The sequence below is a fragment of the Triplophysa dalaica genome, chromosome 19 (genome assembly GCF_015846415.1).
Source record: "Triplophysa dalaica isolate WHDGS20190420 chromosome 19, ASM1584641v1, whole genome shotgun sequence".
Classification (NCBI taxonomy): Eukaryota; Metazoa; Chordata; class Actinopteri; order Cypriniformes; family Nemacheilidae; genus Triplophysa; species Triplophysa dalaica.
Window position 1 is genome coordinate 18,133,140 of NC_079560.1, and position 12,611 is coordinate 18,145,750.

General features: G+C 41.7%; 1 protein-coding gene across 2 annotated transcripts in view; it reads right to left on the reverse strand.

Moving 5' to 3' along the window:
* The window catches only part of gabra6b (gamma-aminobutyric acid type A receptor subunit alpha6b), a 45,054-nt gene that overhangs the window by 13,649 nt on the left and 18,794 nt on the right, over positions 1–12,611 (reverse strand). For both annotated transcript variants that reach the window (XM_056731564.1, XM_056731563.1), the window contains exon 9: positions 11,346–11,596. In XM_056731564.1, coding sequence (XP_056587542.1) covers positions 11,346–11,596 — 251 coding nt within the window. The remainder of the gene's footprint in view (positions 1–11,345; positions 11,597–12,611) is intronic.

Consider the following 12,611-nt stretch of genomic DNA (forward strand, 5'->3'; position numbering starts at 1 on the left):
CAGTGAGCAAACGTTAGCAGCGAGCTAGCATTTGCAATGAGCCTGCGTTTAGCAGCGAGGTAGCGTTTGCAATGAGCCTGCGTTAAGCAGCGAGCTAGCGTTTGCAATGAGCCTGCGTTTAAAAGCGAGCTAGCGTTTGCAATGAGCCTGCGTTTAAAAGCGAGCTAGCGTTTGCAATGAGCCTGCGTTTAGCAGCGAGCTAGCGTGCCGGTAGCAATTGCATGTGGGAATGAACGAGGTGACTTGCGCGCCGTAAACAAGGGGGGATACGGAATTGCTTCCCGAATCTGCGGGAAGATGTATTTGGAAATGTTGCCTCACAGATCGGCCCTACTGCGTGACTGCATCGTTTTCAAACCCGTATGATCCCTTGAATACCTTACGTCCTTCCTGTGATGTGTAATCCTTTAGAGATGGCTTCAGGTAAGAACCTTTCTCTACTTATGTGCTGGTTCGCTTGAGCTGATACGGTAGAGTCTATGATTGCCGATTGCGAACCAGCCGGTCTTAATTATATGCTCAGGCTTCTCCCGAACATTGTTAATCTATAGTCATCCATTAACATCATTTACGACCGATAGTATCTTATTTATTTTACCTCACAGTGTGTGAACCACATTGTAGAAAATGTGCCTTTATTAAAAATACATATAGTTTATTAACTAGTGATGCACGATATTGGATTTTTGCCGATATCCAATAATTTCCATGTCAATTAAGCCGATAGTCGATGCCGATACCGATATATGCTGTATATCCACCGGCGCGTTTTTATGCTCTCAAAAGCGCCAGATGCTGGACAGCTTTTTTTCAACCAAGGTGCTCTGGTTGCAAATTTAAGCTGAATGAGAAAAAAAAAACAAGCACCAGCAAATAGCCAATGGAAAAAAAACAAGGGGGCATAGCCAGGTCACTTCAGTGACTGTCCCTTATCACATTTTGAAATGAGGATAAACTAAATAATTTTAAAAAGAGAAGAGAAGATCAGCGCGGTTTCTCCACTGTCATCTTTGACTGTCGGCTTGTTGAACAGACTTTCACCAGAGTAAAATAGACATAGCCTATTTGATTGTTTTTCTTATCAAGAACATGTAAACACAGACTGTCAATTCACTGTACGTTGCCTTTTGTTCATTTTGTTATGTATGTTTTTTAATGTTTTTTAATTTGTTTTTTAATGTTTTTTGCATTATCCCATTACGCGTAGGTTTAAATGCAGTTTTTATGTATTTTTCTATATTTTCTACATTTAAAATACTATATACAAGATTTGAAATGCGTATTACGAATAACCAATTACGTCATTATCAACTTAATTTAAATAAACAAATATTCGAATATTCGCTTTTCATGAGCTCAAATATTAAATTATTGAAAAATGCCCATCCGTAATTTAAACCCTGCCCCCCAAATAAATACACCTCGCTGTAGCACAAACACGCAAATTGACGCAAACGCATATGTGATGAGTCACCCCTGGTGCAATCAGCGTCGCCATGGAGACGGAAGGAATTAGAGCCTCACACCTGCCGGACATCAGAGGCTCTTAAACACAGGGCTATAAAGAGTCCAGGAAGACGGAGGGGAGGTGAGCAACGTCTCCAAACCAGACAGACTTCTCACTCAGTGTCTTTCTTTTACAGAGTCAGAAGGGAACTAAGAGGACTGAACCGTGGAGTTCTATCATCGAGGAAGCTACCCTCGACACCAGAAGAATGCTGCCTAATTCAGAAGGAAGTCACACGGAAACCCTGGAAACCCGGAAGTCAAGCCTCTGTTGTTTTGTTTTCTTTCGTCTCCCCCGGGGACTTACAATAAATATACCCTCCGGGGCACATCTGTTTAACCCCCTCGTGTATGTGTCATTGCTTCACCCGTCACAGCATATTAATCAACACAGCTTCCTATCGCCGAGGCATATTGGCGTTATATTCTATATTATATATTAATTTCTAAGCCATTATCTGCCAATAATATCTGCCTGCCAATAATATCTGCCTGCCGATAATATCGTGCATCCCTATTATTAATTATTTCTGTTCCTGCTTTCTGGCAGTTGATCTGTAGTTCCTTTTCTGTCTGTCTCTCGACGTTGTGACGAGAATGACAGATGGGGTTCGCCCTTGATAGATCTGGATAGAAACATGCACTTGTTTCTTGTTTATTTCATTTATCCCATTTATTACAATATTCATCATATGTATTCATTCATTTATTTTATTATTCACTTCTATTCATATTATTTGTTCCTTACTTTCCTGTTGTTTAACCTCTTTGGGAGTTGTATTGTTTCATATGCTGATATGAGTATCCGTTGGTCTCCATCTCAAGGTCCATAATAATGTCATGAGACAATGTTTTGATACTGTAATCTTGAATGGTTAAAAACACATATTGAATCTGTTTCTAGTCAGAAGAAGTTTGGCAGAGTTTGGCTGAGCATCAACACACAACTGAGATTATTCAATAAATCAATTGTCTGTCTATTTAACATCACTTCGTCTCCTGCCTGCTGTTCTTCCCTTCAGCTCTATATCTCCCTGGTGGTTGGGTTAAAGGATTGACTCACAACGGAGTTAATATCTCCAGGTGAAATTTGTTCCTGACGGAGAGAGATCTAGTTAAACTGGACTCGAAGATTAGATCTATAAGATCTACAAGCCATATCTCATAGTTGGATTTATCATATGGCGTCACGAACAGGATGGAATGACAGCTGAACAACCGGACTTGTCACAGACGATAGGTACGAAGGTAAACCCTGCAGGTCTTCTCCTCATCGTGCTGCTGCAACTGGAGCGTGCCTACAGCAGTGTGAGTTGGTTGTTTGTCATCTCCATGTAAAGAATCAAAAGTAAATCGGTACCGTGGTTTAACACTGTGTGTATTAGGGGATTGATTCTAATTGTTCATTATGGGTATGGCATTGTTAGGAAACAAAACTATAGACGAAAAGATTTCTGAAATTACTGGTGATGCAGAGATTAAACTACACGAAATAGCTAGGTAATTGTCGGATAAATTATCTGAATGTTTTGACACTAAACAAACAGAGGCAGTAATAGTTGATACATTTAAGATCAAAGCTCAGAAAGGTGGCATTTGGGAGTCTAATGACATCAGGACAGTATGGAAAAAAATTGAGAGAATGAGGAAAAGAGATTCAAGGCAGGTTCCTTGGAAATGGAAAAGGAAAATAGACCAATATAACCATAACAGGGAGAAAGATGTTATGGAAAGCAAACTGAGGGGATTACAAGATGTGTGATGATTTAAAATCCCAGGTGGAAAACTGTAACAAAGAGAAGGAAGTTATGACTGTAGAAATAACAACTCAACAGGACAAGTGCAAGGATTTCGAAGATCAGTTTGAACAGGGTAAAAAGGAGAAAGAGAAGCAAAAACCTCCTTCTGTAAGAGAACAGAAAATCCTTAAATCCTGTGATACTGATTATGACAGAGAAACTGACTCTGATGAATTTCAGGGAGCAAAGGCAAGACTCAGACCCTTGAGGGTTGATGTTATAAAAGGCCAAAAGAAAACTAAAGTTTATATTCAGAAAACAATGGATGAAACGTGTTAATGGATCGTGAGATTCAGGGTTGTGATGAAATCCATTACAACTATGTGCCTGCAAATGCCAAAGAAAATGTTTAAATGGTCAAAGGAGGTTGGGGATGTGAAAAAAGATCTGTCAGCCGCAGATATGAGGAATGTGAAGAAAGCTCTTGGTGATGTTTTGTATGATGAGGGCATGGCAAACCCTAGATCAGAGACAGAAGGATGGAAAAGGCTTAAGATGTGGTGCAGAAAACCACAACAGCAAAAGGTTGACTGGAATGAGATTAGCAGATGGAAACAAAAAGCTAATGAAAATGTTGAGGATCTTGCTGAGGCTGATGTGCATTTGATGTCGGATTCACTTTTAAAGTACTGCATGACTTTGACAGGGGCTATACAAAAGGCTCAAAACAGGTTCAGGAAGCTTGGAAAATGCCCCATGAGGGGGGGCATAGTGTTGTGCCAGGGCAAATGGTCTATGTCAAGAAGCTGCAACATTCGGGCTTAGAACCAAGATGGGATGGTATTTTTGTGGTCTTACTGGTTACACCTACCGCAGTGAAATATCTAGGCAAGACTGAATAGACAAACATTAGTCACTGAAAATTAGCTTTAGCTCATACTCCCAAAAATCGTAATGAGGCCGGAGAATCGCTGTAGGATGGAGTCGTGAGAAGAACCTTGTCTTTTATTGACTTGGGGGCCACCCTCACGATGAACATAGGGGGAGGGTGATGGGTTATTAGCTTACACCAAACTACAGCTTAGTCGTTCAGTCTCTGCTTGATTTTTGCAAGGGAGTCAAAATAGTTAAAATAAGGTCAACGCTTCAACACCGTTTGATTAATCATTCGTTTCCTCGAATGTGGAACTCCTCTGTCTCCTTTCTCTCTCTCTTTTTGTTTTTACAGATTTTCAGCAGCCTTCAAGCAGTTTGCAGAGAGATTCAGGCCTTATCATACAGAGGACACTCTGTGGCGTCAACCACCTGGAGACCGGATAAGAGGAGCGTCACTCTATTTTCAACCTCGAGATCAGTACGCAGAGAGACCATGTTATCAAGAGTTGGTGAATTCTGGTTATGTGTCTGCATTTCAATAACAAAGGCAATTTGAACTACACAGACCACTGTTAGACACTCTGAGACTGCTGTCATATGACAATGCTGTATTGGCTGTAGGTTTTACTTCAACGCAAGATGACCAATGGGTACAACATCCTGAAATAAGACCAAGTTGGACTTTAACTGTGTACACTCAGTATTTGTTTTGGCCTACAATTAATCTACATACAGGGATTTTGACATTTAAATCACATAACTGTCATACACAATTTAAAGCAGAATCTAGATCAAAGCCAGGTCAATGGATGATTTTTAATTATCACACTGAAGGATATGAACCAAATTAAAATGGCAGGGATTTTGTTCTGTGTGTTGGTTTTCCTACCAATTATTAGTCCATATTCTGTATATTATCCAGAGCTAGAAGTTCAGAATGAAGTCAATTCAGCAATGACTTTGGCTAACGTCTATGCCAGAACTATAAATGCATCTGAATGGTGGTTTTCCTCAAGCTGCTACTTCTTGGCAATTGCAAGCATATCTATTACTATTACTTGATCTGATCTCTATTGCTAATCAAGATGACATGGGCGAAATAGGTGAGATTTTGGCTAATTTTGTACGACAAATACCTATTCCAAAATCGAAGTGGTGTGTTCCAATTGGAGACCCGAAAACCGCTAACAAGTCAAAACTTTATCAGCTCATTTGTTGCAAATGTATGATTATTTAATTTTGAAACATCAAGATGATGTTAAGAGTATATGGCCAAGAGTGTTATATTTTGAAGAAGTAGAAATACAGCCACTACAGGGGGACCTCAATGGGTACACTTATACTATAGTTTTTGGAAATTCTAATTGTTCCAAATCACAAGTTAAAGCTGGTGCTAAATGCAAAGTTGTTAGACCATTAACAATATCAAATTCTCGCATATGTGTCTTTAGGATGTTGATTTCCCTTGGAATACTCACCTAAAGGTTACAAGCACTATGTGTTACTACAGAGGTTGTTCTTATCCACATTACAACTCATAGCATTTGCCTAAATATGATAATACTGGCTTCAATACCCTATTCGCACTCAATGTAAAATCTGAGGGCATTTCCTTATGATGTTTTGAAAGGAATGATGCAGGAAGTAATTCTGACCCAAACCTGACTTTTCAGGTTTCTAAATGTAATTTGACCTTTATCACAAATTCAGCACTCATTGCTCCTAATGGCACACACTTTTTTTGTGGTAACAAGGCTTATCCATTCCTTCCCAAGGGATGGAGAGGAAGGTGTTTTTTGGCTTATGTTTTATCAGCAGTTCGAGTAGTGTCAGAAGATTATGTTAGACATCATTTAATCATGACACGTTCCCTTTCCAAGGCTGAGAAGTGGTTAGGGCGATTTGTACCATTCCTCGGAGTGACTGATCTACAAACTGAAGTACAGACATAACAGGAAGCTTTTGAGGAAACAGCAAACAGTACTCTTCAGTCTATCAACAACATCTCTGTGGAAATGTATGCAATGAGAAAAGTTGTTCTACAAAATCGAATGGCTTTAGATATAATGTTAGCCTCTCAGGGAGGAGTCTGTAAAATAATTGGTACTGAGTGTTGTTCTTACATTCCAGACAATTCTGAGGAAGTAGTCCACAATCTAGCTCAAGTTCTACATGAACAGGTTGCTAAAATCAACAAAGATCATGGTATATTCTCATCTGAGTGGGATACATGGTTCGGATCAATATTAGGACCAGTCTGGAATCACTTGAAAGCATTTGTAACAATTGTAGTGTCAGGGGTATTAATCATCTTGCTCTTGTACATTACTTTGAGTTTATTTGTTTTGTCAAAAGTACAATGCTGGTCAGACGACAGCACATTGGGACAAGACACACCCCCTTTCCTCATGCTAGTACGCGGTATGAAAGAGAAAATGACCTGTCCATTTAAAGAGCATGGAGAAGGGGAAAGTATGGCCTGATCAACCAAACTTTTTGTTTTTGTTGTTGTTGGTTTGTCATGATTATGACAGGTTGCTTGCTTTTAATCATTAAGATTTATAATCATACATAATCTAATTATTTCATATATGATTAAGAGGGGGGAATGATAGATCTGGATAGAAACATACACTTGTTTCTTGTTTATTTCATTTTATTATTCTATTTCATTTATCCCATTTATTACAATATTCATCATATGTATTCATTCATTTATTTTATTATTCACTTCTATTCATATTATTTGTTCCTTACTTTCCTGTTGTTTAACCTCTTTGGGAGTTGTATTGTGTCTTATGCTGATATGAGTATCCGTTGGTCTCCATCTCAAGGTCCATAATAATGTCATGAGACAATGTTTTGATACTGTAATCTTGAATGGTTAAAAACACATATTGAATCTGTTTCTAGTCAGAAGAAGTTTGGCAGAGTTTGGCTGAGCATCAACACACAACTGAGATTATTCAATAAATCATTTGTCTGTCTATTTAACATCACTTTGTTTCCTGCCTGCTCTTCTTTACTTTCCTTTAGCTCATTATCTCCCTGGTGGTTGGGTTAAAGGATTGACTCACAACGGAGTTGATATCTCTGGCTGTAATTGTTCCTGACGGAGAGAGATCTAGTGAAACTGGACTCAAAGTTTAGATCTATAAGATCTACAAGCCATATCTCATAGTTGTATCTATCACCCTTGAGAACCAATCAACTCTGACTACTATAGAAAAGGCCAATGAAATTTGGCGAATTAAATTTGCATGCCGGTCTCCGCCCCCTGATGTCGGCGTTCAGCATTCATTTACCTTTTGTTCTTCAGGGCCTTCGCTCATGACTACGAACAAAACGAATTCAAAGAATTCTTCTTCTTCTACGTTGCCGGATCTACGATGTAGAGCAGCGGATCTTCCCTACCTGCAGCGACCTTCCTCTGGGCGTCTCGGCGGTTCCGGAGGTGTTAGAGATTTTTTCAAAAAAAGGTCCTTTTCAGGACTGAGCAATCTCCAGTGCGGCATGTCCCGCTGTTCTCTTGGGTGCGGCAACCTCATCGAGGAGGGGGATGGACACGATCACTGCATTAAGTGTCTGGGCGTCCAGCACGCTGAAGCAGCGTTCGTTGACACATCTTGCCCGCACTGCGGGCAGATTGTCATTCAGAAGTTGCAGTCACAGGTGGGACTTCCACAGTAGTTCTTCCTACGGGAACCAGCCACCATTTCTTCTGCTACTCGGGGTGTGACATCGGTGGCTACGGCCCCGAAGGCAGCCTGTATTAGCAGCGTTAGTGATGTGGGGACCTCTGCGAGCGTAAACCCGCCAGCCAAGTGCTCACGGGCCGATCGCACCCTGATTCGCTCTTCTGAACGTTCCCCAACCAGCGGTGGCATACCGCCTGGATCCTCAGGCACCGACTCGGAAACGATGCGTGACATAGATGAGATGTCGCTCGCAGCATCGGAGGGAGACTGGCATCCGACTCTGACGAATTCGAGCTCCACCCCTAGCGGTCGAGCTCAGGAAGAAGCAGAAGTGATGTCAACCGTGCTAACCCGGGATACGTGGTTCCTGAGGTCGGAGCGCGGTGCAAACCTGGCCCATCCCGGGGGCAATTTTTTTCCCGCAGGTGAATGAGGAGCTGTGTAAAACTTGGAGCGCTCCACTCACGGCCCGATCCAGTTAAACCAGCTCCGGCTCCCTTACTTCCCTCGATGGTGAGGCAGCAAAAAGCTACGTCGAGATCCCCCGGGTGGAATGTGCGCCTGCGGTGCACCTGTGCACCTGGGGGAATCGGCCACGCCTACCGTCCAAAGCGTGTAGGACTTCGGCATCACTGGTGTCGAGGGCTTGGCTGCCTCCTCTCTTTACGCCATGGCCATCCTGCAGGTCCGCAGGGCCAAGGCGTGGAGAGAGCTCCATGAGGGTAAGACCACGGTAGTGGTCCAGGAGTGACACCCCCGGCTATACGTTGTGCAGAAGAGTGACATCAAGGAAGTCATCACCCTCGACACCAGTGATGCCGAAGTCCTACACGCCGAAGTCCTACACAGAAGTATTTTTTTTCAACATTTCAACATTCTGGTCCCCGAGCCACTTAGTTATCACTTTTGCCTTATGTGCTCCATCGTGCTGGAAAATGCATTGTTCTTCACCAAACTGTTGGAGGATGTTTTGGTACCATTCTTTATTGATGGCTGTGTTTTGGGTAGAATTGTGCACTCTTCTGAACGTTCCCCAACCAGCGGTGGCATACCGCCTGGATCCTCAGGCACGGACTCGGAAACGATGCGTGACATAGATGAGATGTCGCTCGCAGCATCGGAGGGAGACTGGCATCCGACCACTCCCTTGGATGAGAAGCAACCCAACACATGAATGGTGTTAGGATGCTTTACTGTTGGCATGACACAGGACTGATGGTAGCGCTCACCTTTTCTTCTCCGGACAAGCCTTTTTCCAGATGCCCCAAACAATCGGAAAGGGGCTTCATCGGAGAATATGACTTTGCCCCAGTCCTCAGCAGTCCATTCACTATACTTTCTGCAGAAGATCAATCTGTCCCTGATGTTGTTTTTGGAGAGAAATGGCTTCATTGCTGCCCTTCTTGACACCAGGCCATCTTCCAAAAGTCTTCGGCCTTACTGTGCGTGCAGATGCGCTGAGCAAGCTCTGCACTGGTGGCACTCCGATCCCGCAGCTGAATCCTCTTTAGGTGACGATCCTGGCGCTCGCTGGACTTTCTTGGACGCCCTGAAGCCTTCTTTACAAGAATTGAACCTCTTTCCTTGAAGTTCTTGATGAACCTATAAATTGTTGATTTAGGTGCAACATGTCCCACACATGATAACCCATGAGCTTCCCCAGGTGGGCCTCCACCTCGCGGTTAACTACCTAGTCCGCACGTTCCATGCGTTCTCCTCCAAGGACGAGACCATACTTATATCCACCATATTCCTCCCCACGAGTAGGGAGCGACCTCTGCAGAGCTTCTCTGATTAAGAGTTGCGCTCACCCGGTGTAAACCCGAGCCAGACGGCCTCTCGCCAGAAGAGAGCTAAGGCCCCCGTCCGTGAAAGGTTACCGGTCAAGGCTGTACCCATCTTTCTCCAAGAAAGCTCTGGGACCCCCCAACCACCACACTGGAAGGTTACAGTTTCACGAAAGCTTCGAGCTGACACGCCCAGGCTTGTTACCGTCGCTTCGCTGAGATTGTGACGCGATACAGCGTTGTGGCGTTTTCCATAGGCAACCCCATCTGTCGTTCTCGACACAACATCGAGAGACCGACAGAAAGGGAACGTCTTGGTTACGTATGTAACCTCAGTTCCTTGATGGAGGGAACGAGACGTTGTGTCCCTTATGCCACAAACACGCATCGTATGCTGCTGCAGTCGTGAGAGGCTCTCAGGCTCTTCAGAAACAAGACGTAAATGAATGAGGCACGCCGGCTTCCTTTTATACAGGACATCCGGGGGCGGAGACCGGCATGCAAATTTCATTCGCCAAATTTCATTGGCCTTTTCTATAGTAGTCAGAGTTGATTGGTTCTCAAGGGCGAACCCCATCTGTCGTTCTTGACACAACGTCTCGTTTCCTCCATCAGGGAACTGAGGTTACATACGTAACCAAGACGTTACATACGTAACCAAGACATTCCCTGCATATTTTGCATCTGACTGCATTAGGAGAGTCATTTTCTAGATAAACAGTAATTTTAGGTGTTTTTCAGTAAAATTATCTTGTTTTTGTTGATTTATCTTCGAGAGTAAGGTTTTGGTTTTATATTTAAGTTTTATTTTTAAGTGGTTCCTGTTGTTCAGAAAAGTGGTGCTTGTGCTTAGGGTGAGGGAGGCACAATGTTAGCCATGAAATGTGTTACTTTACTCAATAAGCAGTAAAGGGGAATCGAACACAAGACATGCCATACTAAAATTGTATTCATAAAACGTTCAGTTCAGGTCCTTGCTTCTGATTGATTAAGCCGAATTCTAAGCTGTTATAAAATAACCATTTATAACATCTGGCTACATTACAGAGCCTAAATATCGTTTTATTTACTTTATTTTTTTTTAATTGAACAAATATATGGAATATCTTTATAAAAGCAATAAGTCCCTAGAAGCAGTGTATTTCATAAGTTTTAGTCACTACGCTTTGCGTCACAACACCAGTATGCTGTTATAAAATGCACTGTAATCCACTGGTTCGAGGGGATCATTGCTTTATTCATGTCTTTCTAAAATTCAAACATATTTTTTTCAATAACAGTACACACACCGGCTGCGGCACTCCACTACAAGTTTGGACACTGCTAAAAATCCTGCAGCACCACATAGGCAAAGTGCCTCGCACATAATAATTTACTCAAATCTACAATATTTTTACACACTATTATTTAACACTATCTGTTAAAATACTCGATTCTGATTGGATAAAAGGTGTGCATTAAAACCGTTTTACTGCAAGCATCAATAACAGCTTTAACTTTGCAAATAACAGTGGTATAAGCGGGATAATCCAAGTCTAGCCGTGCATAATGAATTTTATTCCTACACTTTGCGTCAGGTGGAACTTGGCCTCCACGTCGTTCATACAACAATAACGGACTTGTGTGATATACTGTACAGCCTATTCATTAAATAACGCACATTAACTAACATTCATTAAATAATGTTCAATAATGTTCAACTACCACAAAATAAAGTATTCCAAACGACAAATTCCTACCTTGATTCCATAGTGTCTTTGGTGAGATAGACAATCCAGTAGACCAGGTTAAATGCTCCAAAAGACAGGGGAAAGAGGATCCGTGAGTACTTGTCAATGATGCTGGTTCCTGTCAGCATGTTGTTGGCAGGGACAGCAGAACCTTGCTGACGGAAATCAGGCTGAGGCGGTCTGGAGAACCGCTCAGTAGCATCATTTTGAGATAAGGAATTCAGTCTTTTCTTTAACACACCTCCAGGGTCCAGAGGATGCTGAGGAAACGCACAGAGATTTAACTGTGACATGAAAACAAAGCTGTTGTTTCTCAAAATTTTGATCTAGAAATTTTGATATTGCTTGCATTATTTTAAATGCAATAAACTATTTTCAATTGCATTACATACATTTTGGAGACAATCTCATCTGAAACGACCTGCAGGTTTTTAGTTGTTCTGCTGTTAATACTGAATTAGGCCTTTTTTCCAGAAAAATAATTAGATGAAGTCATGAAAGTAATGGTTTTGTATAAAGGATTTTCAGTTGATTGTATCTTTTAATTATAAACTAGTATTCCATACAAAATTAATTATATACTTCTAATCATACCGTGTATACAAATTTGACTTATCATATGTTATAAACCTATATCTTCATATTTCAAAATTACAACTTTGCAATACATATAACATATATAGCAATCTCAATATACAGTATTCATTAGGGACATATGTCATGTACATTTAATATAACATTATTTGTTGAACTACCCTTTAAACATTTCTTTAAATCAGTCTTTGTTTAAAATTAACAGATATTTCTATTGGTATTTACTCTCTGATCGCTGACTTTTGGGAAAACTTTTGGCACAGAGCGACTGTGCTGACTCTGTTCCATCCCTGAGCAGGTTTCCAAGCAGCAAGTGTCAGCTGCAGATCACTGTGTCGTCCCCACTGCGGTTTAAAATCACCCAGGGAGTGCATGGCTCACGCTGCCGTAATACCACAGCTATTTCTGACTGCCCAACAGGGCATTTATACATGACTCAGGATAAATGCCCAAGGAAATGGGACATTCACACACTGCCTTGTGTCCTGTCTCTGGCTCTCTACTTACGCTCTACGAAAGGGGTTTGGTTATGTTTAAGCATTTAGGCCCCAAATTGCCTTAAAATGTGTTCCAAAAACATGACAGTCTTCAAATACTTTTTCCTACCACCCCCTTGCAAACACCTTTCACTTCTATTTGTCAGACAAAAAGGGAATCCTGCCCAAAACTGGTTTAGTTGCT